The sequence below is a fragment of the Solea solea genome, chromosome 17 (genome assembly GCF_958295425.1).
Source record: "Solea solea chromosome 17, fSolSol10.1, whole genome shotgun sequence".
Taxonomy (NCBI): Eukaryota; Metazoa; Chordata; class Actinopteri; order Pleuronectiformes; family Soleidae; genus Solea; species Solea solea.
The window spans coordinates 15,960,865-15,988,740 of record NC_081150.1 but is presented as its reverse complement, the minus strand read 5'-3'; the positions used below and the strand labels follow the sequence as shown (position 1 = coordinate 15,988,740).

The 27,876-nt window shown below is 39.1% G+C and overlaps 1 protein-coding gene across 9 annotated transcripts in view; it reads left to right on the top strand.

Moving 5' to 3' along the window:
• The window catches only part of ptprk (protein tyrosine phosphatase receptor type K), a 115,339-nt gene that overhangs the window by 79,667 nt on the left and 7,796 nt on the right, over positions 1-27,876 (top strand). For 2 of the 9 annotated variants that reach the window (XM_058613080.1, XM_058613079.1), the window contains exons 12-33: positions 1,744-1,926; positions 2,614-2,733; positions 3,511-3,620; positions 3,732-3,933; positions 4,402-4,507; positions 4,743-4,815; positions 5,094-5,216; positions 6,170-6,244; positions 6,367-6,403; positions 12,557-12,692; positions 15,758-15,787; positions 18,070-18,230; positions 18,574-18,609; positions 20,526-20,537; positions 21,324-21,511; positions 21,878-21,965; positions 23,055-23,131; positions 25,006-25,042; positions 25,195-25,292; positions 25,502-25,618; positions 25,719-25,873; positions 26,384-26,519. In XM_058613080.1, coding sequence (XP_058469063.1) covers positions 1,744-1,926; positions 2,614-2,733; positions 3,511-3,620; positions 3,732-3,933; positions 4,402-4,507; positions 4,743-4,815; positions 5,094-5,216; positions 6,170-6,244; positions 6,367-6,403; positions 12,557-12,692; positions 15,758-15,787; positions 18,070-18,230; positions 18,574-18,609; positions 20,526-20,537; positions 21,324-21,511; positions 21,878-21,965; positions 23,055-23,131; positions 25,006-25,042; positions 25,195-25,292; positions 25,502-25,618; positions 25,719-25,873; positions 26,384-26,519 — 2,300 coding nt within the window. Of the gene's footprint in view, positions 1-1,743; positions 1,927-2,613; positions 2,734-3,510; positions 3,621-3,731; positions 3,934-4,401; positions 4,508-4,742; positions 4,816-5,093; positions 5,217-6,169; positions 6,245-6,366; positions 6,404-12,556; positions 12,693-15,757; positions 15,788-18,069; positions 18,231-18,573; positions 18,610-20,525; positions 20,538-21,323; positions 21,512-21,877; positions 21,966-23,054; positions 23,201-24,179; positions 24,198-25,005; positions 25,043-25,194; positions 25,293-25,501; positions 25,619-25,718; positions 25,874-26,383; positions 26,520-27,876 lie in introns of all 9 variants that reach the window. The other 7 variants (XM_058613077.1, XM_058613078.1, XM_058613081.1 and 4 more) reach the window with 7 other exon arrangements.

Below are 27,876 nucleotides of genomic sequence, written 5' to 3'. Positions count from 1 at the left end.
CTGTCAGAACAAGCGACAAGTTTGTGTCCTTGTGTTGTCTCCTCTGAGCAAGAAAATGAGAGAAGAAGAAGAAGAAGAAGCGGTTTGGGTAGAGACTTGCACCTGTGCTTAAGATTAGCTTTTTTATTAAGGCAGCCTAGGAAGGACATGAGGAAGCAGAGGGGGGAGATTACTGTGAGACAGAGGCAGAACATCATCACATGATAAAAATGATGATCATTCTTCAATAAAGCCTTGTTTTGGACCAGAAACAGCAAACAGGACATTTTAATGAAATCTGTGCTTGTTTCCTGGTTATGTCCAGAGCCAAAGTGAAAGATAAGTGTCAGAGTAAACGAAGGCATATTAGGTGCTGGCTTTATGTTTTTTTTTCTCTCATGATTACCTATTTCCTTGTCCACTGTTAAAATACAAAGCTATCTCATGTTTACAGCAACAGTACACGTGTATACTCCAGTATTTCAAAATCTTCCCGGGAACATCCATTTAAAAACACTGTATACTCATTAGGGATGAGACGATACCACTTTTTTTATGTCCGATACAACAACTTGAATATCTAATCATTTTAGACCATTTATGAACGTATGAAGCCGTTAACAACACATTTGTGCCGAGTCATTTCAAAGACATAATTCCCCAAAAAAGAAGAAATAAACAGCCCAAAACATGACTCAGCTAAAATGCTTTTGTTGATTTTTATTGACATTTTTACAGTCTGTGTATAGTGAAGCATGCACATATACATATATGTGTATATATATATATATATATATATATATATATATATATATATATACATATACACACAGTTGCGTTAAGCGTTTTGAAATGTGCCACTTCTTTAGCCATTTAACAGTTCTACATACACTCATACACTTGACACACACGTTAATAAACAGTATTTGAACACAGTGCCGTGGCTCTGTGAATCACCTCGGGCACGTCTCGGGCAATTTACCATCAATTCCACATGATGCCAAGTGAAATAATATACCGTATAAACTATGTTCCGCCAAAATTGAAACAGAAACGTGCCGCAGCCGGAACATGCCGTCGATAATTGCTGAGTCTTAAGACCGCGACACATATGCATACGGTGCTCTTTAAATCTTGTAGATCAAGTGGTAAGTGCTGTGTGATTAGTAGATGGGAGTGGTACGTTCCTGTGGAGTAATGGCAGCCAGTCTTGATTGAATGATATCTGTCCAGCCTGGAGAAAGTGGTTCCCGTAGCTCTCACGATTGATTGGCTGGTAAAGATAATTGCTTTCACTAGCCTCTGGGTAGATGGAGTTGCCAAAAAGAGCTTCTTCTCTATCTAAGGTTGTCCACGCGTACAGTACAGTTGAATGGTTGGGGAACAGTGATTTACTGAATCCCTGGATGTATATCCTGGAGTCACTGTGGTTGTGTGAAGGAGGGTGGGGGGTCTCTGTGTTATTGATACAGTTAAATGAGCCAGTCAAGGTAATTAAAGCCTCAGGTCAGCAGGAGAGAGGATTATATTGACAATAACAGTTCTGATTACACATTTAAGATGACTGATCTACAATTTGCCTCATGGAGAAGTAGTTGGTTTGCAGAGATGAGCTCGGTCGAGTGGAAACTGTTGACTCTGTGCTTTTTAATCTTTCTTTTTTTTTTGAGGATCCAGTGCAGTTAAATTTGCTCTATATGGACAGTGCACGGAAGCTATTAACCTCCACACCGCGCCCCTGTGGTCTTCTCCCTGTTTCTACAGAACCGATGCGGACGCCAAAGAGGCTGAAGATTGCCGAGACCAGGTCTCGCCTGATCGCCGTGGACTGGGAGTCGCTGGGCTACAACATCACTCGCTGTCACACCTTCAACGTCACCATCTGTTACCATTATATGACGGCCAGCAACCGCAGCAAGGCCGACTGCTTGGACATGGACCCTAAAGGTAATACTCAGCGCTGTTCACAAGTCTTAGTTGCAATCATTTCATTTACTGAATATGGGTGTGTTATAAAATTTCTGTAGTGCTTTATACATCGAAGTAGCAACTTGAAACAACACAATCAGCAAATCTCTAAGGCAGCAATAAGAAATACTTCATCATACAGTGCATCTGACTCAGGGATTATACTGCACCGTTGGTTAAAGGTTATTTTCTTATATAAAAACCTACTTTGCATCCTTGCATTAGAGAGTGGTTAATATTTGTTAATGTTGGTGACATGAGACCACATCTTTTTTTTTAAATCTATTAAATACGAAATATTTTGTAAATCTAATCACATTTGCAATATGTGGCAGGAAAACCACAATTAGATATTTTCCCCCAAATCGTCCTAATGGTTTTCAGAAAGTACTGCACATGAGCAATGACTAGTAAATAACATACCATTACAAACAAGTGCTAAATGGAAAAGTTAATTCCTCAGTGGGATTAGCAGAAGCAATTTATTTGTCATAGCAGCCACATGATTCTATCATAATATCATCAGTATATTATAGGAATTCATGACACATTGATGGAATTGTTATCTATCTAAACCCTAAATGACGTACATGAGTGATTTTGATTGGTTTTGTGCTAAAACAAGCAATTGTTTTATTGTTTGATTGTCCTTTCCCCCCCTTTTAGCTCCACGGCACCTGGTGGGAAATCTGCCGCCCTACACCAACGTCAGTCTGAAGATGATTCTCACAAACCCGGAGGGACGCAAAGAGAGCGACGAGACCGTCATTCAGACTGATGAGGATGGTACGCGCAGTGCTGATATGTTATTTGTTGTTTATATTTCTCGCAACATTTTACTTTTACTACACTACATTTCCTCTAACTGTCTTTGTTACTTATTGCTACCAAATAAAATAAAATCAGAACCAAGAGTTGGTAATGGTCTGTATTTATATAGAGCTTTTCTAGTCTTGATGAGCTGCTTTACACTACAGGTTTCACCCATTCACCCACTGCAACATGGGGTTAAGTGTCTTGCTCATGGACACAAAGACTAGCAGAGCCAGGAATTGAACCCACAACAACTCACCCTACCACTGAGCCACCATGGCTCATTCCTTACCTCTCACTTTTTAAATACTTTTACTTATAAAACTTAAGTACATTTTATATCAGAAAATTACTTTTGATACTTAAGTGCAGTGAATGTCATAGACTTTAATACTTTAACTAAGTATAAAGTATCCTTTAAGGCACTTTATACAAGACTGGTAAGAGAAACAACACTCAAAACCACAAACTTGCTGTTTCTATTCAACACTTTATTTAAAGAGTAAATGTTTGTAATGTGGATTTATGACATCAGGTACAGTTGGGAAGTGGAATAAAAATATAAAAACCAAACGTTTAAAAAAAACAAATTCTGAGTAGCACACAGAGCAGTGATATGATCTGTGTTTGTATTTGTGTGGGAGCTTTTCATTTTGAGCACAGGTTTTTAACTGTTAATTTCATTAGCACTGTATAATTTTTGTCTCTGTGTGTGTGTGTGTGTGTGTGTGTGTGTGTGTGTGTTGACAGTTCCAGGTCCAGTTCCCAGTCAGTCGCTAAAAGCCACTCCATATGAAGACAGAATTCTTCTCTACTGGAAGGAACCGGCTGAACCCAACGGAATCATCACACAGTATGAGGTACGTCGTGGAGATGCTGGCAGGAGTGAGAAGCTGTTGTACTGTAGGCGTCTTCATGGTGGAAATCTGATCCACTTTTTCTTTTCTCTCGCTCTCTCTGCAACGCCTCAGATCAGCTACAGCGGCGTGCGTTCATTTGACCCCTCGGTGCCTCTGCAGCGGCCGGGACTCACGGTGTCTCTGCCTTCAAACGCCACCTACCACCTGTTTCCCCAGCTCCACCCGGGCGTCACATACCACCTCTCTATACGAGCGTCCACCTCCAAAGGATTCGGTCCGGCGACCACGCTGAACGTGTCGACAAACATTTCAGGTAGAAACTTTAATAGTTAATCCCAAATATACAGTATTTGTTAAGATTCATCATTTAGATAAAAAGTTACGGTGATAAGGGCTGCAAGGATTATTCGATTCATCTAAATGAATCACTATTTTGATAATCAATTAATAGTTTTTAGGTTTTTATCAATAATCCAAACTAGTTTCTCAGATTTTTCAGCTTTATAAATGTTAATATTGTCTGGTATCTTATATATAACAAAGAAATCATTAAAACTGAATCATTTTGGTTTGTGGACAAAACAAGACATTTGAGAACATCATGATTTCCTGGTTTGATCAACATTTTTCCACATTTTCTGACATTTTTCGGACCAAACAACTAATCATTTAATCGAGAAAATAATCCACAGATTAATGGATTGTGAAAATAATCGTTAGCAGCAGCAGCCCTAAAGGTGATGCATGTTGATTAATACCACTACTGATTTTTGTTCTCCAGCACCGATGATTGACGAGTATGATGCCGCTGAAGCTTTTCTGAATGAAACTGCGACAACCATCACTGTCCTGCTCAAACCTGCCCAGGCCAAGGGAGCACCTATCAGGTAATAGGAGTATTTATGGAGCCTGTATGTAATTAAAGTACAGATTTATATAGAAGAAATGTCACATTTTTAAAATTAAATCATTAATGCATAAAATAAACATATTGGCCATATGTGGATTGTCACTGCTATTGTTCTGTTTTCTTGGAGTGACATGGAAAGTTTGAAATTAGACTTATATGATGTTTATTATTATCGATGAGTATTTTATTTTACACTGTCTACTTGTCTACAGCGCGTACCAGATTGTGGTGGAGGAAGTGAATCCCCAACGGACCCGGCGCCAAGCTTCCTCCGACTGTTACGAGGTGATTAATAATCCGTTTGTACACAAATGTAACAAGCCCTGCCTTTTAAGTCTATTTATAATGTATGTATGTATGTATTGGCTCGCAAACATATCCACTGGGGGGGAAAAAAAAAGATTCTTTTAAAAACAGAATTCACTGTTTTTTTAATTAATTTAGTCATTATTTTTATCCGTGGACTTCTGAATTGCTAATCAAAGCGAGCGCTTTTCTTTTGAAGGAATTAACTTTTTCATTCCCATTCGCTTTCTTTTCTCTTAACAAATTATTTCCCCCAGGTTCCAGTTTCATACCACAGCGCCTCTAGTGGTGGATCTCCATATTACTATGCCGCCCAGCTGTCCCCCAGCAACCTGCCTGAGCCGCTGCCTTTCACCGTGGGAGACAACAAGACTTACCAGGCAAGATTACTTTTATATGTGCAGTGAAAATCATGTGAAATTCGAGGGAAATCAAACCAAAATTTTGAATTTAATCACAGAAGCCACCAATTTGTATACAGTATATAACAGTATAATTTATGTAGTACAGTCTAACAACAGTATTTTTCTCTTAACGCTCACAGAGAACAGACACACATGCCAGATTTTCATGATTCAAACAAGTTCAGTTTATTGTTTATTTAACAGGGACAACCGACAATTTTATCAACTGTTCCAGAGTTAGCTAATAGCTCATTTGCATCTGCAGTCCCTGGGCAAGCAAACAAACAACAATCAGGACAGAATGAAAACATAGCACATAAGAATACATAAGAAAACTAATAGACAAGTAGATAATTAAGACAACATGGCAGTACTTAAGGTGGCCTCTCAAGGTATAGCTACAGTCTGGCCAATTAAAAGACCCGCTGACGTGAAAGTGGGCACAGTTTTGGGTTTTAGGATTGTCTTTGCTAAGCTGAGTTTCCCAGCCACTGACCAAAATGTAATATTTATTATGTGGGACTAGGGGCCTCAAACTCAAATGACCTTGGGGGGCCACCGAGCATCTACTGTAGTCTAGCCAGTAGGGGACTGGTCAAGGCAAAAGCTTTAAAAATGAGAAGTTGTTCATATGAGCTTAAAATTGTATCACCAAATTTGATACCGCAATGACGGATATTTCACAGAATTTCAAAATAAAAGTGTCTGTGTTGATATGGAACAATATGTAGTTAACGATAAAAAAAATATATTTATGATGCAAAATTAATCTATTACAAAAAATAAATAAACTTGTAAACCACAAAGGAAATAAAAATGTTTTCTAGGGGCAGAAAACATCTTTAAGCTCTGTAGCAGAGGTTACAGTATATCAGTGCCTATATTTTCACCTTATATAAAGCTGATTATCTCTGGTTTTTAATCCACAGGGATTCTGGAATCCTCCGCTGGCTCCGAGGAAGAACTACAACATCTATCTTCAAGCTGTGAGCAGCACAGAGCGGGTAAGTCAATACTTTTTTTCCACAGTCGATACATAAAAGTCCCATTCATTTGGTTTGAGTGTGTTATGTGTGGAGTTATTAACCTTGTTGTATCTTTGTTTTGTTTTGGTTTTTTTCTCCAGGAAAGTAAGACGCAGTGTCTGAGGCTCGCTACTAAAGGTGAGAACACACGGTTTGGTCAACTATGTTTTATCTCCAGTGATTATTTTTATCTCCTATTTATTTTTGTGTTTTTGTTATGAGTCACATTACAGATTATGAGATATAGTCGGTGTTAATAATCTTATTAGTGCCTTGAATATGCGTTGATGTGGGTGTGATGTCAGTGTGTTTTTCCATGTTAATAGTTTTAGAGATGATAATATTTTAATTGCATAGAGAAAATGTTTATCTCCTGTGTGTTTTTTCTGCACATGTGAGTCACAGAGAGTCTAATGCTGTTGTTTTGTAGCCATATGGTTATAGATTATCAGAGTGGTTTTAAATGGTGCGCGGAGTTAATCCACGGGCAACCTCAAACACGACCACACACACACACACACTGTGTTTTCAGGAAATATGTTTAGAAACGTGGCTCATGGGTCAGAGTTTAGCTGCATGGAGTAAGAACAAGGATAAAAATAAAAAACACATTACTATGTTTTCAATGACAAGGACAGTGTCATACAGTTGAGTAGTTGTGTAGCGTAAACCCTAACACAGAGGACACTAAAATGTTTATTATGCTCCCAATATAGAACTGGACGGTAAGACTGTTGAGATTATAACCAACAAAGGACTCTTCTGCTCACTCCTTTCTTTCCCCAAGTGTGCCAGGGAACAATGGGGGGACTGGGTTAAGGTGACGGCAGAAAGAAATGTTGTTATACCTCGTTTGAGTAGCAAACTTTCACTTCAAAATGCCTCCGTGCTGCTGTAGAAACAAGTCGGCACAAGATGGCGGCCTCTGTAAACCAATGCCTTTCCCTAAAATCCATTAAAAGACTTATTCTAAGGCTACAAAGACCAAACAAGACTTATATTTTAGGCAGTTCTACACCTGTATGCACATAATCATGGGTAGTATTTTCAATTTCTGACTATAAACCCTCCTATATGTTACACACCAGACCTTTCAGATAGACATTAGTCAGCTGTTGCTGTCATTCATTACGGCTGGACACCATGCCGCTAAAGTTGAGTCCATAGGTCTTTACTCGTGGAATAGTCGATGGACTTGGGCAGAGTTTGGTGTCCAACAAGCAGCTTTTGTTCACACGACCGTTTCCTTACTGACACGTTGTTATTCAGGCAGGTTTTGTGGTGAAGAAGCGTCAGAGTAAATTAGTCTGTCGTGTCAGTTTGTGTGAAACGACAGCAGCAGAGCAGATTACTGCAGTGACACAGGACACTGCAATTAAAACCTTACTGCCTAAACATTGTAAGCCATTTATGACACTATCTCTAGTTATTTTTGGCTAAATCCAGCTATATGAAGCATCATCATCACTTTCAGTTGGACTCACAAAGGAGGATATAAAGCCTGTAATCACCCTGGGTAGGAAGAGTTTTTTCTCTCGTGCCTTAGGTGATACCGTCCAGATGCTAATAGGAAATCAGTTGAATGGTGGTTGGTTCAATCATTTCGCCCTAAAAAAAAAAAGAAAATGGGACAAGCTTTTGTCCCTAGAGTCATTATATAAATATATACAGTATATAATATGTATGTATATACATATATATGTATATATATATGTATGTATATATATATATATATATGTATATATATATATATGTATGTATAAGGATATTTCAACGGCTGCTGGTGTTTTGTAGTTATTACAACAGGTAGTGTCTTCACTGCAGAGAGAGATGGCACTCTCTGTAGCCTTAGGGGGTCTGAGTGGAGCTGAAAGACTTTGGAAAGGATTTAAGATTTTTTTCTTTAATAACAGGAGGAAAGGCACAGTTATGGACAGAGAGGTTGACGTCCTTTCCTCTTACTCTCTGTGTGTGTGTGTGTGTGTGCATGGAGGATTAAGTGGTGATATTCCTATTAGGTCATCTGGAGTATTGTGTATGGTCATTGTTGCCTCAGGGTGTTTTTTGTGTGTGTGTGGGTGTGTTACGATTGTTGGTGTACTGACCTGGATAATCTACACAGACATTAAGAGCCCCATCATGGGGGTTGGTCTCCGAACCTTTTACATTTTGTTTTTATTATGTTTTGTTTGGTTTCGCCTCCTCATGAAATTACCAAATGTTTTTTGGCCATTTGTGTGTCGCACATGGCTGTTGACACGATGGTGAATAAACCTTGAAAGCTTTTAGAGCTGTAACTAACGGTTACTTCCATAATTGAGTAATCTGTCGAGTAATCGTTTGGTCAGAAACTGTTGAAAAACCTCAAAATGATGATGTTTTTGAATGAAACCCGGAAATATTCACATTTAAGAAACTGAAAAATGTCATTAATCAATTAAAAAATAGTTGCCGATTAATTTTAGTCATCGATTAATAATCAAATAATCATTGCAGCCCTAAAAGGTACTGACCAAGAATTAGTTTTAAGAGTATTCATTAACAGTATAGCTTAATGAAACCTCTTTGATACTCAATGTTTGACGCTAATACTATTTATATTTAAAAATGATAGAAGAACCTAAGTAACAGCTGTTTATCCCTTTTTGTTATGAATTTAGATCAAGATATAGAGTAAATTGTAAATTTCTTTACCACTTTTATGTTATATATACAAGTTAATATCTGCCAGTTTTTTTTTTTTATTGGTCTAATCCTGTAGGTGACATTAAAGACATACAGTATACAGCCCATTCAATGTGACATCTACAGGTAAAGCACTATTTGTCAGAGTGCATAGTGTCACCTCGAGGTGTTTATAATAATCTAATCTATAATCCGCGATACATTTATAATTCATGTATGATTTGTCTATTCATGAAGCATAAAATGTGACATGGGAACATGCGATGAATATGTGTGCAGGACTGTGAATATTGTTAAATATGTATTAATATTGAGGCTGAAAACAGTCCCAAACTATTTGATGTTGTTGTTTAGTAAGATGAAGTGAAAACGAAGATGCCCATTTGCTCGGAACTATTTAGCCATTTTGTTAAATAAAAGTGAAACAGATTTATTAGCTGTTTTTGAAGATTTATGAGGACAAATGGTTCTCGGAGCTCGGTCGGTAAGTCAGGCTTTCCTGAGAGGGAGGTTGTTTGTTTTGGTCCTTTTTGTGTGTGTGTATTTTGCTGAGAGTTAAAAAAATACAGAATAATTTCAACCTCGTTCTTTTAGAAGCTGCATCTTTGCCTGACAAATTGCCGCTCTTGATTCATCCATCAATCTGACACCTGTGCTGTGTCTTTTTTTTTTGTATAATAATGTTGCATAATAATTTGGGGCAGATTGTGCTCATTTGAATTATTGTACTGGCAGAAACATTTTCGAGCGTGTTAAGGTCACGAACACTGCGAGATAAAGAGAAAGAGGGAGATTAGGTTTATCTTCGGCATTCAGCATTAGAAGTGGATTATTATTGGATAGATGTATTGCATTATGTTGAGTTTTGTGCACGTCTTTGTGTTGGATTATTTGGATTATCATAATGCATGATAATGTTCTTACACTGCGGCATGAACTATTCTGGCGTTACGAGATCAGATCACTAAGAGCTTAGGAGCATGAAAACAGATGTTATCTCCCTACCCGCGATCAACAGGCTTTAAATTCTCTTATGGTGTGCAGTCATTTATAGATTTTATTCCAAATAGACAAAGTCAGGGAGTTGCTATGGACAAAATTTAGTTTATCTTCAAGTAAAACACAGAGGCTCTGATGTGGAGACAATCGACATCTGCTGTCAAACTACATTTTAAAAGCTTTTTACAGTGACAGTGTGATGTCAAGAGTAATCTGAAATGCACTGAAAGGATACAGGGTGTGATAAATGAATGAAATGAAAATGTATTTTTATTTATGAATGTGTCCTGTTTCTATTTAGTATAGAGAGTACGAGTAGTTGCTGAGTAAGCAGAGTTTTCCAGTTCAATACTGTCAGGGGATACAACAGAATGAATAAAAGGCAAATTATGTTTTAATTGAATTGACCCAACCACGTTAAACATTATCAGCTCCCACTCATACTATATTTCTGCCCTTTCACAATGTAGAGACAATTCAATATTGCAAATATTAATTTCTCTGGGATTTTTTCAAACTGACAGATTTCAAGTTCTACTTTAACTGAAACTCTTCAGCTTCTCAGTCACTTAGAACAAGAGCAGCGTCAAGCGTTGTTGCCACACTGCATTTTGGGTCCATTGCTTCGCTTTGCTTTCGCTGTGGGTGACACAAGTTCCTCTTTTCAAGCGGCAGCATGGGCACCAGCCTGTCACATCGCATTATGCAAAATCCCCCCCATACTAGGATTGACAACTTCCTGATAAGAAAATAAGAAACGGTTATACTGTTTACATATTGCACTTTACACACATTGCATCCGCCTCACCCCTTGCGACAATACACAGGACTTGGACCAATTAAAATTGCCCATTCTCTGTTGGATAGTAATGACAGACAGACAGATGGAGGGCCTGACAGCAGGAGGAACATTTTATTTTCCCTCATACAATTCGCACAACCTTCATTACTTCGTCCCCTTATATTAACAGAAAAATGGATAAATCTAATCATTATGACGCGCATGAACTCAAATAATCACAGTGATCAAAGAAAAATACAATTCATAAAATTCATTCATGGCTCCTAAGTGGACTAATCTGTCATTTTCTGTCAGGTTTTACACTAACTTGATTATCAAACGTAAGTAAACCAAGTGTGTTCCGTATCTCTTCATTATGGAACGTCTTTTGTCTTTCAAATACAGAACAAATCGTTATTTTACAGAATTGTTGGCAACCCTAGTGCAAGCTCATATACAGCTCAAACACTACAATGAGCTGTCAAACTATGTTTTTCTCCTTGTTGATCATTTTTGACCTACAGCGTCCTTTAGCATCATTAGCAGCTCTTGCTACGTCCCATGACAGACACTGCTTTGCTAACTGTTAGCCAGACCTGCCAAAACTCTAACAGGAACACGTACGTGTAAGTTGACCATAAAACTGCCTCACATTATTTTGTGTTTAGTGCTAAATGTCAAACACGGTGGGAGAAGCACCATGTTCACCATCTTGTCAAATATTAGCATGCTAATATGCTAAATTTGCATTGTGAATACAGTAAGCAGGTACAAACCTACCGTGTTCACATTTAAGATAACTGGATTAACAATAATGAATAATCTGTCACTCTATATCACTCGGCATAATCACAATAAAGAAGAATTTAGTGCTATTCCTAATTTTTAAATCTACAAGCAATACAAAACTTTGAAGTCAGTTACCATGACATTTTTGTCAGCATTTGTCAGACTTTGCTTTACAACTTTGCATGATATTTGTCTGATTTCTTTCCCTGGCGTGATTAAACCTTTCTAATTAAATGGCTCACCTGGATTATTATTTTTTTCTTCTTGTCATGCTCCCCAATTTTGTGATGCGAGAGCTTTTTCGGAAAGACACATTCAGAGAAACCAAACAAAATTCCCGAGGCTGTCAGGTGGCATTTATTGCCTGCCAGAGGTGACGCACTGTTGCATAAATACTGCCAAGATTCCACATTATTTGTTTTAACGGCTCCGAGACAGTGCAGTGAGCAGAATTTCACAAGTGTGGAGAAGTGTAGTTTATTGGTATATTAGGTTTTATTACTACAGAGGCAGAATGGTCAGAGACATTCTCCCTCCTTATCTTTTTATGATGTAATGCAGGTATTTACATAAACTCACTGGGCTATAGATAAAGTTTTTGAAGATCATTTTAACTGTTCATATTTGATTTTCACTCTTTCAGTATGTTAAACTACTTACTTATACTGTGTACCAGTTAGGAGGGCAGAAAATAAATGTACTACTCATAAGTCGGTTTGTACAAAATATAATACTAAGGAGTTTTGTGTTTTTGTAGAATTAGAATAAGACTTTTAGGAAAGGGTCCTGCTTCACAGAGGCCACCATCTTGTGGCACATTTTTTCCAATTTTGTAAAGTCAGTCTTGTCAGTCTTACCATTAGATGTCACTAATTCTTACACAATGACCCTTTAAATACTTTATTTCAATCTATCTGTCCATGGACTTGTCTTTTTTCCATAATACCACAAAATAATCACTCATTTCTGTAAAAAGAGAGTTGATGATATTATGTCAGAGCATCAGTAATGATGGGTGTTTTTTTTTTATGTTGTAGGTGCTACCGAGGAGCCAGAAGTCATCCCTGACCCTGCGAAACAGACGGACCGCGTGGTAAAGATTGCTGGCATCAGTGCGGGTGTTCTTGTCTTTATTCTGCTGGTGTTGGTAGCCATCCTGTTGGTCAAGAAGAGGTGAGTGATATTCCGTGGCCACTCAAGCATATGAAGAGTTTAATGAAGAGTGCAGGTATTACCTGAAGAGCACTTCAGACATACACACCAACATGCGAGGACACGCGGGCACAAATGTGAACCTAAATCCATTCCCCTGTTTCGTGTTGGTGCTGTATTTAATGCAATCACGCCACCTTTCATCCATCCACCATTAGTGTTGATCTCCCTTCATAACCACACTGATCACTTTTCCTCAGGGCCGCTGTTCTTTTAAGGCAAATTCTTTTTTTATTTCATAACAAAATTAGAAACTCCTGCTTTGTGTGGTTTAGTGCAAGGGAGAGCTGAGGTCATGTTCCTTGTTTTTTCCTTTGCACTACAGCTGTTGAAACAAACTAGACAAAACAAACACTCACACAGCTGCCTCATTTGTGAGAATGGAGGTGAAAGAGACACTGAAGTAATTTACAGAAACACATCAAAGACAGTAAAATATCTTTTTTGAAGTGGTTTTGTGTGAAACAATTGCTCCCTCCACTGACTTTATTTAAATGGGAGTTTAATGATATTATAGAAGATCCGTATATAACACACATGTAAATATGCCAGTGTGTGAAGAAGCTGCTTATTTAAAACCGTAGCACGTAGCTCATTAAAGAGCAATTGATAAAAGTGAAGTAACTGAGCCATTGTTTTGGTCTGTAATGCAAATATTACACATTTAATGTAAAGTTCTGTCGTAGAAAGAAAGAAAGACCTTTGAGTTGAGTTGGCATTTGTGCCGACCGCTTCGGTCTGTCACCTGTTGTCTTAACCTGGTACACAGCTCCACCACGTGGTGATTAGCAGCATTACAACATGATACTGCCTGCTGCACATCACCTCGATAAAACCTGACTTATTCCTACCTATTGCAAGAATATATTTATTCCCACACAATGAGGAAATGTGTCCTTTTTCAATGATAAACTGGCACAACATTTGTTCGTCTATGAAGGTTTAATACATTCAGAGCTCCAGGGTGAGGACCATAACTTTATTGCTTGGTTGGCTCCGTCCTCTTGAGATGCGGCACTATTTTACTGCACGCAAACATCATTAGACGCTAATTGAGAAAGGTTAGACACTGAATGTCCCTGTGTTGTGATAACACACCATGAGGGAAATCCACAGTGGCTCATTTTCCCTCATCATAAGTCTATGAAGTTGTTATTGATCAGGGTCTATGTGAGTTTACTATGAAGACACATCAGGCCAAATGTCCTTGTACTTTGCCAGTACCAGTGTGTACGTGTGTCTGCAAAATTATAACTAGCTAAAAAGGTGTGTTTGTGTGAAGGAATCGCCTATGATCATAGAGATGAACCTCAATTTAACGAGAAGCCTCTTTCAGGAAATACAGCATTAACAGATTACTGGAAACCAGTTTCTCTAGTTATTAACTAGTTATTTTTGCACACACACCAGTTAGTGATAGTGAATTTGACCTCTGTATTTAACCCATCCTTATTACACACCAGTAAGCTGGGCCTGGGGATTTGGTTGCCTTGCTCAGGGGCATCCCAGCCCTTGACCTGTACCTGGATTTGAACCAATGACCCTCTTGCTTACAAGTACAATTCCTTCTCCTCTTGGCCATGGGCTGCTGCCAAGTCTAAAAAAACAGTTGGAGTTGAACCCTCACCTCTGACAATCACGCAGTCTCTGACTTGCATATTTTTTATCTTAATATTCTTAATGAATTCATGTGATCCAGCCCCTGTTTGGCAGCATCAGTGTCAAAGTGTAATTGTTAATGATTGTTAATGATAACCACCGGGCGTGGGCTTAAAGTGCAGGGGAATAAATATTTTTAGACCCGCCAGTGTTTGATCCATAGTTTGCACTTAGAGGCCTGATTACTGAAACATGTTTTACCCGAACATTATCCGTCCCTTGAGGATTTAAAGGCCTTTTGATTATAGAAAATTGGACCAAATTGAAAGATAATGCGTTTTCCCGGGAGGCAACTGTCGTATATGACTCTGTAATTGCGAGCACAGCCCGGAGGAACTGTCTGTTGTTGTTTTGCAAACTGAAACCTCGCGACGCGTTCATTTATCCGAGCCCAAGGCAAGTTCTCATACACCAGTGAATATTCGAGGGTCTTCCGCGGTGATGGTGGTCGTGTTTTTTGTAAAGTAAAACATTGTGTGAAATGTCCTGAAAGGCCTATATTACCAGCATGTCCAACTTAACAGGAATGTTTTTGTTTTTTTAAAGGCTATGACGTGTTGAGTTCATTTCTGTGTACATACATTTATGTTATTTGCATTTTTCTTATATGGAAGAAATGGATTATATGGATTTGTACTGCAGCAACATTTATCAAATATGACAGCTGTTTCCAGCCGAAATAGACAGAAAGTAAAATTAAGATACATTCTAAAATGATTTGAAAAAAAAAAAAAAGCATTTCACTGATACTGAACATCTATAACTGATGTAACCGTAGTGCACTTGACATTGTGAAAGCATTATTTCACCCTCATGAGCATGACGTTATGTTATTAAGTCATTCTTTCTTCCATGAAGGTTTCTGGGGAGATCAGTCTTCATTGTCATCGAAACCGTTACAACTTTGAACAATACTGCATCTTTAAAATAGTGGGTACAGGATGACATCACTATGACATCACTGTGTGACATCACGCTTGCTGTACAGGAAGCAAGCAGTGTGGTGTTATGGACGTTTTTTATATTACAGAAAATTATGCATGAATATTTCAAATACAACACTCCTAGAAGGAAAAGAGTCAAAGAAGAGAACAGTCCTGTTGGTTTGTTGTTATTTTTAGTCACAGTTTATTTAAGTTTTATTTAAGTTGTTTTTAATGTAGCACTAAAGTTTTTTCTTCTTTTAAGAATTAGGGCCAATCGTAGTTATAACAACCCCCTGCATGACCCCCAAGTTGTAGCAATCAAAAGTTGTTTTTCCTCTGTTTCTGTTGTTGCTGGTCGGGACAGGACAGTATTGTCCTTATTTGCATATTCATGACCCTTGTGTCTCACTCTTTGCTTTCTGATTGGCTCACAACCCCCAGGAGGACCTACTATTCATACTCTTATTACCTGTAAGTAAACAAACAACCAACAATCAGCTCACGCAGCCGCTCTTACCTTATTGGGGGCGAATTATTAGTGGCTAGTTGTTGTTATTTTTTTAAAGATGCAGTATACTTTTTTCAAGACAAAAAAAAACAAACCAAACACATTTTCAGCTCTGATCAACCAGCCAAAGCCATCCTCATTGATGCCCTGTCAGGGTGGGGGTCAGTTCACTTTCATGTCAGTCAGTTCAGGATTTCCATGAACTCCTCATTTTTAACATTTTCCATATTTTATAATATATATATATATTTAAAATGTTAAATGTTTTTTTTTCTTAATGAGCACTGGTGCTTTTCCTGTGTTAAATTATATGAAATAGACAAATCCAATGAATGCCAGCTTCTATTAAAGGGGGACTGAACTGACGGTGAATTGACCTCAGGCCCGGCGTCCTCTACATGCTCCAAAGTTGCTCTGAAGCAGACTTACGAGGGCCAAAGTTGGCCATTTAACCAGAACAATGCAGGCCAAAGTGGGACAACACAGGCCCACGCGTGTTATTTGAAAAAAGGATGCTGCACTTGTGACTTGTAGCTCTTTGTGTGCATGTAGTCATGTGATCATCCATCTGCCCATCAAGTCACAGGTTTCATGGTGGTTCTGCTACACGGTGGTGTGTCTCTCCAAGTTTGGTTCGGTTTGGTTTTCCTGTTTTTGGGACACATGGCCTGATGGTTTTTCTTTTATCATGGGTGTTTCCTCCTCCACTCTGTCTCTTAGCAGCTGTGGCACAAAACAGATCCCTACATCTGCATTGCCTTAAAAAAGAGCCTGGGACTATTTTGTGCCGTGTTGAGCAGCAAGAAAACGTAGAATAATAAACGAGTTATGGTTTTTTTTTATGCCCAGATTTTGTCTGAACTCAAAATAAACATAAACGAGCAATAACACATTTAAATTATGCATTTATTTATAATTCAGGCCTTAAGAATAACAGATTTAATCCTCAAAAAATCCACCTTTGCTGATATACCAGTGCATTTTAGTATTTACATTCTATAGCAAATGGCAGTGAATAATATAAATCCTCCTCTTTGCCTCTTTTAATGTTTTTCTGGTGTGACAACCAAAAACACAAACAGCTGCACTTTGGCCAGGGTTTAAACCTGTGTTTATGCTGACCATGAGTGAGTGTGTGTATCTTGTGTGTGTGTGAGGTCGTAGAGGTGGAGTTGGGATCAAAAGGTAAAATATTACAAAAACAAACAAACACACAGCATGTATCTGTCTGGGAAAGAAAGTCAGAGCCGTACATTGTATCCGTCTGGCAACGATCAAGTGTTGAATTTCTCTCCCATCAGTCCTCTCGTGCTCGTCCACTGCGGCCATTTTGTGTCCTGGCTGCAGAGAATATTTATGCAGTTGGGCTCAACATGTTGAGCGCACCGTGAGAATGTGAGGACTGTTGGCTAGCAGAGACGTTGTCTTTACTGATATTTATCTATGGCTCTGCGTACATCATGTACCTGCATGCTCCGTCATGTTCCAAATATTATTAAGTCCTCTCCTGTTATTTTTCCTGGGGTTTAATGGAGAGAGTGCAACTGAAAAGGTTACGTTGATGTTTGGAGTTTAGGCTGTGAAATGTACTGACTTCAACTCCTTCTGCTTATAACGGTAACTGTGGTTCTGTGGTTGGTAAATGGTTTTACACGAGCAGTCCTACCGGTGGTCGACAAGCTTTTCTTCTGTGTTTGCTGTCGGATGAAAACCAAATCCTCTCATTTGTGTTTTTGTTTGTCTTTTTAATATCTTAATTGCCAGAGTTAGTAACAAAAATTCAGACCAAAAAACTGGCTTTCATCTGACAGTATATTCTTAGTACCACAGTACAGCATAATGGGTTTTTCCTTTGCCGCTTCTGTGTCGATTTATTGGTCACTTTCCTTAGATGCTATGTATTTTTGCTTTGGTCCTGTAGCCAAACCTGTTTAATGCTGCCATTGATAAAGCTTCTCCTCTACTTTCCTTGCTCGTTCTCTCCTCTTTCCTCTTTTCTCTTCCTTCCACCGTTCTTCTTTTCTCCCTTTTTTGTTCTCTAAACTCTGCATCTTGAATCAGGCGCCTGCAGCCCCCCAGCTAATCCACACTGACCAAAAAAATAAAGACAAAGATTAATAAGAATTATACTTAAACAATTTGATGATGGCTGTGTTCTGCAGGCGAGCTGATGTTTTTGTTTTGTTGTGCTTTTTTAAAGTGTAAGATATCTGACTGTGTCTGTCTCTGCTCCCCCTCCCGACAGGAAACTGGCTAAAAAACGCAAGGACGCCATTGGAACAACGCGGCAGGAAATGACGCACATGGTGAACGCCATGGACCGCAGCTACGCCGACCAGAGCACTCTGCACGGAGAAGACCCGATGGCTGTGACGTTCATGGACACGCACAACTACAACAACAGATGTAGGTTCATGAGGAATTATACCATTGTTATCAGTGGGTTTTAACTGCTACCAGAGCTGGTCTTCACAAAACCATGAGAACATATAGCATACCATAAGCATATAGCATAAGGTAGTGAACAAGGGAAGCTTTGATTTTTTAAATTTGTTCTTTGTCAAGTTCAAAAATTCATAGCTTAACCAGGCTGTGAATAATTCATCTTCAGAGATAGAATACATCGCACACCAGAGGTCATGCATTACTCCCTTTGTTCTTCTTGAAGGATCTCGTTACGTTTAATCCTCATACATGTTTGATTGGTGCCGAAATTGGAAGCATTTCCTGACCGTGTTTCCTTCTGCAGTGCCCAACGATCCTCTGGTTCCTACCGCTGTGTTAGGTGAGCCCTGTAGCATGGACGGCTATATCACATTTATCACCACCGTAACTCTGTAGTGAACCCACATCACTGCCCTCCGCGCTTGTATCCCCCCGTCCTGTTCCTATGTCCCTGTGCGTCATTACATACCTGTGTAAGCTGGATGTGTTTAAAGCCTCCATTACATCCCATAGTGTCCCGTATGTTGAACTATTTCATTCGTGTGGCTGTCGATGGATAGTTTGGCTTGTTTGATGTTTGTGTAAGGTGAACTTCATCTACAAGGAGAAGTGCTCAATGTTTAACTGGAGGATTAACTGAAATTGCCAGCCGTTTACTCAACAATTAGTCTATTAGACAAAAGTTAAAGCTCCAGTAGGTAACTTCCACTGTTAAAACCAATGTATAGAAAGACAGCGGAGGCAGCCGGAGAACCTGGAGAGAACCCATATCCGTGTTGAGAAGGTACTCATGGAAAACCAACCAAGCAGTGTAGACTCTAGCCGTGCCATGTCGGGGCGAGGCGTGGCGGGACCATGTAGTGGAAAAGCACCATTTGTTGCTGCTTCTGTCCTGTGCGAAAAAACACCAACAGCCAAGCACTTCACCTGTCATTGTGTTGTGTCTCTAGGTTCTGTCTCTCCTAATTTAAGTCATAGTTTCTGTTTCCCACTGTCTGTTATTGATATTCACAGTAATTACCATCACTGTCCCTCAGAGACCTCATTACTCCCTCACTTTTGAGTTGTTTTAAAAACATCTCCTGTCCCGAAAAAAGACAGAAAGTGAAGCTCGCAAAAGGAGAAGTGACAAATGATTGCCAGTGAAAATCTCCAATACCAAGTGACAGTGAACAACTTAGCGCCTATATTCCTGTCTGAATTCTGATTCTAGTCATCTGCTTGAGTTTCAGTCATCTGTTTTATTCCCAAACAGATGGTTTTTTTTGTTGTTTTTTTTACTGAAGCCTCATTTTGAATGACTTAATTGTGAAACCTGTAGTTTTTGCCATGTTGGGGAAGTTTCTCCAGCTGCAGTGTTGTGCCGCAGCGCGTTTATCTTTAGTTTAGTGTTGACACCACAGCATGATGTGGAGTTCCAACTCATCTCCGAGGCATCCACGATCCACAACACCACCAAACTGCGTTAATTAACTGTCCCGTGGCTCCTAATTTGAAACGAAGGCTGCAGCTACAAGCTGTCCGCGCAAATCACATCACCGAGTGGTAAGAACTAGCAGGAAGTAACAAATTAAGAGGCGACGTCGGGTCAAGTTTACTGTTAATTGACCTGATGAGGGCTTAACAAACCCCTAACAATCAGTAATGAGCCGGCGTGTCCTCGGAGTAGAGGAAAGCATCGGTTGGATTAAATAAACAGTGTCAGATAATGAACAGAGGTGACGATGAAATCAGTCGGATGTGCGGCAACCCCGAGCTACTTCATTATACAACCTGTCAGTCTTTACAATTCTACTTCCGACTCACATCAAGTCCCACACCACAGAAATGTAATAAAATTTTACCATTTAATTATCTTTAACTCTTTAAATGTACTCACGACTCACTCCTCATTAAATGTTAAACCTCATTATTTCTCATCATAAATTGACTGACAGGTCTAATTTTTTGTTTCACATACTACTTTGACAATCAATCTTTTAATGGACGGGTGAAATAAACAGTCAACTATGGAGCTCATTTAAAGTCGCTGTTTCCTGATGGTTGGTTTCTTCTATGTTGTTTTTTGTGGCAAAAATAATACGTCCAGCACATTTCATTCATCAACATATGACATATGTTTGGTCACGCTTCATCGTCCAATATAACGTCAACGTTCCATTATTGATGTTTTAACTCAGACAATCAAATCCTCTCACTCTGAAGTCTGACTGAAACCTTTATCTCTCTTCTTTTTCTGCTGCTTTTGACATGTAGTTCCAATCACAGGTGAGTATAAACCAAAAGACAAACAAACAGACAAATGGTTTGTTTTGTGTTTTGTGGGTAAAGACACAAGTAGACAATGATTACACAAAATGAACACACACACATTTGCGGCTGCCTCAACAGACATGGCGCCACCCTACCAAGAAGAAAGTGAGCCGAATAAAATCGCTTCATATTTTGATTTATGGTTTAGACCAGTGGTCAGCCGTTGGTGGCCCGTGGGCAAAAACTGACTGATCTTAAATGATTTGCTTATCTTTACAAAAAAGAAAAATCATGTTGATTTCAGAGCTTTTGTTCTTTTCTTCTGAAATATGAACTGATGCTAGAATTGCCAGTTAACATAAACTAAATGTTTGGTTTGAAAAATAAAAACAAAAACACTGATGTCATGTTTAGGGAGTAAATGTCCGTAAAATAACTACTTGCATGTGTCAGGCTCAAAGAAGAAGCAGTAATTCTTCAAATTGAAATGATGCACAATAAATAGCTTAAGCTAGCTTAATAGTTAGCTTAAGGCAGCAAATTGAAGTTTTAAGGCCCTTTTGCCTGATTAAAAAAATGTTTTGGCTCAAATATTCAATTGCTTACAAACAAATAGGCCCTCGGCCACATGTACTTGCTGATCCCCGGTTTAGACCTTTAGCTCAACCCTATATAAACTACCTTTTTTGTAGGACAGAAAGTGATGCCATTGACTAATAAGTAAACAATCAGGCAAAGAGTGTTAATGTTCTGGTGAATTGTGAATTAACCGGAGCTTATTTTCCCCTGTCCTCTGCGTAGATGAGAACCACAGCGGCTCGCAGGCGGAGAACAGCAGACTTCTGGATGTTCCTCGTTATCACTGTGAAGGCACCGAGTCCCCTTATCAGACAGGACAGCTTCACCCTGCTATCAGAGTGGCCGACCTGCTGCAACACATCAACCTGATGAAAACATCTGACAGCTATGGCTTCAAGGAGGAATATGAAGTAAGAATATACTTTTATTGTCAGTGCTTGCAGCCAATAACATTTTGTGTTATTGGCCGATTGGTTATTACGTTAGCTATAACTCTTGACAGGGGCGATTCTTTTTAATGCAGCACATTATTTTATCTGCAAAAATAACAGCTAAAATTGAATTGCCTTTTAATTTTAGGGTGTTTTCCGCTTTATTGACTTAACAGTAAAAGTCCCGGAACACTTTTTCTTTTTAATAAACCTCTTGTTTTATGACTTGCACGACTAAAGCAAACCCATAATTCAAGCCCCTCTTTTCCCTCAGAATGACTTGCTGATGGATCCATGACGTGTAATTGTCTTTACTATATTCTTGTTGTGTTGTTGGTGATACAGAGCTTCTTCGAGGGCCAGTCGGCCTCCTGGGACGTGGCCAAAAAGGAGCAGAACCGCACCAAGAACCGCTATGGGAACATCATAGCATGTAAGCAAGCTAGCAGGGTTTATACGTGTGTCTCTTCTCAAGAAAGAACAGGAAAATGGGGGTAAAAATTACGTGTATTGTAATGATTTTGAGTAGTAGCATTAAAGTTATAAAACAGGGAAAAAGACCAGAGAGAAGAAAATGGTTCTAATAGTTTTTAGCTTTTAGAGATGGGGGCTAATTTGGCTATAGTGAAGAGGATGTTCCAGAGTCAGCGAGCAATAACTCTAAAAGCAGAGTCACCTTTAGTTTCCTGCCTTCACCATGGGGAATTATTCATTTCTGCTCTTAAGTTCTGTGATGCTTCCATTTCCATTTCAGAAAATTGGACGCAATTTTCTTAAAAGGTCTAAAGTCACTGCTGCAGACCAGGGAGTCTCAGCCTTGTTTGGATTGTGACACTTAACCCAAGATAATCTTTGTTTTCAAACATCAGGACAGCATAGGATGATCAACTTAAAGGTGTAGTGTGTAAAATTTAGGCAAAAGTATCTGAATGTGAGTGAAAGTAAATGAATTGTTGTTTTTGTTATGTTTACATCAGCTCTATAGAGGCCGCCATTTTGGACCACCATGTTTTTTAACAGTAGCCCACAATGGACAAACTAAACACCTTTTGAGTTTTGATGCTACCTAAAGGTTACATAGGTTCTCCAACACTTTTGTTTGATAGATTTATTTAGATAAATGCATTCTTTATCTGTTTTTCTTTCAACCAACAGATGATCTTTAAGTGCCAAAATAAGATTTTAACGTTGATAATAATGGTGTTACTTCAAGAGCTCAGTATTTTCTCAGGTGGTTCTTGGTATAAAAAGTTGGAGCGTATAACGCTCAGCACTCTTGCATAACATAATATTTTTCCAGCTGAACACTGCTCTGTTTAAACTGGTGATAAGAGCACAGAGAGAGAGAGAAAAGAACAGCAAATATCTGTCACTGGGAACTGTTAGAACTACCAAACAAAAACACCAGTCAGTCATAATAAGAACTGGCTTAAACTCACTCTGTCCCTTCTCCTGCTCTCACGGTGTTACCGTCTCACTCTGTCCGACTCTTTTGTTGTCCTCTCTGTGTGTTTGTCTCCAGATGACCACTCGAGGGTTATTCTTCAGCCCATCGAAGATGACCCCTCCTCCGACTACATCAACGCCAACTACATCGATGTAAGTGGAAACGCATCGAATGCTACTATTGGCTCCCAACGAAACCAACGAAACCACACTCCCTCGCTCGTATGTCAGGCCTCTATACCTTTATTGCGTCTACTCGTCATCCATCAACCCATTTTCCACGTCCACCGTGAAGACGCAGCACGTGTCTTTTTCATCCATCTCTTCACCCTGAGTTTTTATACATCTTTTTCTCATACTTTTAATGCACTGGTAGATTTATTTATTTTTGTCATAAATTGGGTTAGTCAGTAGGATAATAATCTGTGACTACAGAAAGACAACAAAAAAGCATGTTGGGCATTTGAGAAAATGTTTTTGGTGGATTTTTCTTAACACAGTCATTTCCATAGTCTTTAGCAGCCGTGTATTTAACATACAGGCATGAGAGTGGTTTGAATCGTCTCATCTAACTGACAGCAGAAAAGGAAAATAAGTGCATTTAGCCGTGAGTGCATCCATCTTTCGACTGGACTGTCCATCCATACGTCCGTTCCACATAAACACCACTCATTTCCCATCTCCTTTCATTAGTCACTTATCTCCAACAAAAACAAAAAACAAAAAACATGATTCATCTTTTGCCATCTCCACTGTCCTCTCTGCCTTCACAACAATCATCTGCATGTTTGTCCGTCATGTCCGTCTGCTTTTTTTTTTTAATGATAATATGCTTCACAGCACGCTCTTCTGCATTATCATTAACTGCCATTATACTTATGGCACGCACGTTAGTGTTAGAATCAGAATGAATAGAGAGGACACGGCAAATTCAGTAAATCTCTCTTGGTAGTGAGTTTGTTTTTGGATAATTTTGTGACGTGTCCTTTCTAGTCGGTCTAATTCTGGGCATTAGAATCATCTTTTCTTTCTGCATGGCTTGTTTAAACTCCCATCATATCAGTGCAACTTTTCTTTTTCTTATTGACACTCACTGACATTGTTGTGCTTCCTTCCTTCCTTTCCTCCCTCCTTCCCTTCTTTCTTTCTTTCTTTCCTTCTTTACTCCACTTGTTGTTTCTGCCTGTGGCTTGGGCTATAGATTTGGCTGTACAGGGATGTAAGTATCACTGTGGATTCTTTCATTACGCTTATGATACACATCCTTCCATACACTCTGCCTTTTGCGTGCGTTAAGTTACACTGTGTGTCCGCTTTGAGTTGCTGGGGCCTCTGCTGCATGGAATATGTCGCTACATCTTACTGTACCTTCTCACCAGTGTTTCCTCACTGTGAGCTGCAAATTTGCTTTTGCGTAGTACATTATTTTTGTCTTGTTCCCTCTAAAACTCATGCACTTTTTTAGTAATAAATAAAACAACATTTACATCAGTCTCAAACATTTCGCTTTTGTTGAAATCATTCTGGAGATGCAGATGAAGACTGTTTAACAACCTAAGCCCCAAAATGTCCATATGGACTTTTTTTTCCCTTATTTTAACCATAAAAGGGCCAGAAAATGTCCTGTGAGTAAGTGCTTTTGCCCATTTTTCCACAATAACTTTCAATATCTGGCAGTTATTTACAATTTACTGCATGTTAAAATAGTGTATTAACTAACTGTATTATGTTTTTTTTGAGAAAAAACACTGTAGTTGTACATGAACAAAGACGCTGATTTGCCGGGCTTCCTGCAACAGCACAAGTTACATTACCGTAATAACCACATGTCGTGCAACTTCTCAGCTTTCAGAAACTGTTGGAATTTTCCGATAGCACAAACCGTCAAGTAATTGCGGTAATGCAAAATCATCAGTCAGTCAAACGTGTCGTCTGCGATGCGCTCGGTGTTAAAGGGTTAACATAATAATTTCACTGTTAAATGTACAGTTTTGATTCTTATTAAATTGTTGTGTTGTTGTTTTCAGGGCTACCAGAGGCCGAGTCACTACATCGCCACTCAAGGTGAAAAACTATATTAAACACTACATAACTGTTTTCATACTGTACAGGCTGCCACAAAATAATAAATAATAATAATAATAATATAAATAATAGCAACACATATTAGTCACATCCAGTACTGATTTTGTGTCTTTGTGTGTCTTTTTATCCAGGTCCTGTTCATGAGACAGTGTATGACTTCTGGAGGATGGTGTGGCAGGAACAGTCGGCCTGCATCGTCATGGTTACCAATCTAGTGGAGGTGGGAAGGGTAAGTGACTGTTGACCTTTTGACATTTTTTTTTTTGTAAATTGACGTGAATGATGTTGCATACTGATCATTGAACGGATAATGATATAAAATAAAGAAATTCAACATGTACTGTGTGATGAAACTAAATTAAATAGGTCACCGAGTGTGTCCCTCAGAACCTATTTATAATAATTACAATGTGTTTCATTAACGTCTCTCATTAACAGGTCAAGTGCTACAAGTATTGGCCCGATGACGCAGAGGTGTACGGAGACTTCAAGGTGACGTTTGTGGAAGTTGAGCCTCTTGCTGAGTATGTGATTCGCACCTTCACACTGGAGAGGGTGAGTGATGCTTCTTTGGTTTTTATTTTGAATAAATAAATGGGGGAATATATAGTAAAGTCATCTAAAAACATGTTTGTTTGTTTTGTTTTTTATCCAGCGTGGATTCAACGAGGTGCGCGAAGTCAAGCAGTTCCACTTCACAGGCTGGCCTGATCACGGCGTTCCATATCATGCTACGGGACTGCTTTCCTTCATCCGCAGGGTTAAAAACTCCAATCCACCGTCTGCTGGTCCCATCGTCGTCCACTGCAGGTATACACATGGCCGCTCACAACATAATAACACACTTTACAATTTAATATGTTTCTTATTTTGGCATAATACACTTAAATGCCACTTTATTAGGTTTCACAGGACACCAAATAACCTTGGTTTTAGTGGAAGGTCTTTTGAGTTACTTTTGCCTTTCATTTGAGACCACGAGGCATTTTCACCAAGAAAACTGCTGCTCACTGGATATTTTCTCTTTTTCCGACCATTTTCAGTAAACCATAGAGGTGGTTGTGTGCTAAAATCCTGGTAGTTCAGCAGTTTTTTTAAATACTCAGACAAACCAGTCTGGCATTAACAACCATGCCACGTTCAAAGTCTCTTAAATCACCTTTTTTTTTTCACATTCTGATGCTCGGTTTCAACTTCAGCTGCCTGGTTCTTAACCCTGTCTAAATGGCAGTATTCACTTATTTGCTGACATGTGATTTGCAGATGTAATGGGTGTAACTAACTAGACATTCCCTGCTTCTGTGTCTTGTCCGTTTTCAGTGCCGGAGCCGGACGCACAGGCTGTTTCATCGTCATTGACATCATGCTGGACATGGCCGAGAGAGAAGGTGTGGTTGACATCTACAACTGTGTGAAGGCTCTTCGCTCTCGGAGGATCAACATGGTACAGACTGAGGTGACTGCATTACCCATCCTCCATCTGCATCCTCATCTTGGAATAATAATACTTAATAAACCCCTGAGCCACCAGCATGGTGCCGGCTAAGGTGACAGCATGGGTGCCGTGTACATCCATAAACATGTCATCCCACCACGTATAGATTTCATCGTAAAAAAAGGATATATATATATATATATATATATATATATTACAAAGGTTAAATTCATCCTCATTGGTCAGGCCAAGGATTTGAAAATATGTGACAATGGCTCCATCCAGTGGCAGAAAGGAGACTTACACTAAGCAACTTCAAGTTAATTAGTAACACTTAACAGTTTTCATAAAAGTTTATTTAGCCAGGTGAAATCCTCATTGCGATTTAAGAAAAAAAAAAAAAAAAAAACATAATTATATTGAATGTATATTATATAAACTAAAACGTCCTCGCATTACACACTCACTGTGACTAGAATTTCAGCTTTATATTATGGTAATTAACATTCTCATTAACGTTTTCAATCTATTTGAAATTCTATCAGAAAAAAGATTGCATTGTCATAATTTGACCACCCTATTTCTAATTGAATAAACAAACATTTCAACCTATATTAAAGGGGACATATTATGCAAAATCAACTTTTTAACCATTTTAATACTTATATTTGGGACTCTGGAGGCCCTACCAGTCACCAAAGTGTGGAAAAAGAATACTCCGTCATGTTTTCGTGGTCCCCTTAGTGTAAGTATAGGCGATAAAACACTCGATGTTGAATTCCCTGCGCTTATGACGGCAGCATGCGCATTTCACCGCGAATGTTACCGCCCCACCAGTAAGTTTACTTCGAGAGCTCCACCTTGGCTCCACCCTGCGAGAGTGCAGGCGAGGAAGGAAGAGCGGTATTATGTCAACGCAGAGGGACAAGTGTGCTGTTCGTGGCTGCACAGTAGAGCACAGTGTTTTACACAAACTTCCAGCCTCAGAGGATTTTATATTTGAAGCTAATGTTCCGGATAAAGTCAGCAAACGTGTGTTCGCACCACTTCACATCAGACTGCGGCCAGCGGTCACCGTATTTAGTCAGCGAACGTATTTCACCGACGTACAAACACACACATTTTTAAGAAAATGTCAAATGGAGCTCATAACTGACCATTCTGACACGTCCTAATTAAAAATATTTGTTCAGTACGTCCTCCATGACCGGAGCACAGACTCAGTCTGATACAGTCACATACAGCGGCCGTTTATGCCGCTCGCCACTGGCGATCAGCGGTAGCGATCAACGGTGCTGCACTCTCTGTGAAAATCAGTTAAAAAGACAGCACCGCTGATCGCCAGCGGCGAACGGTGAGCTGCCTAAACTGATCGCCA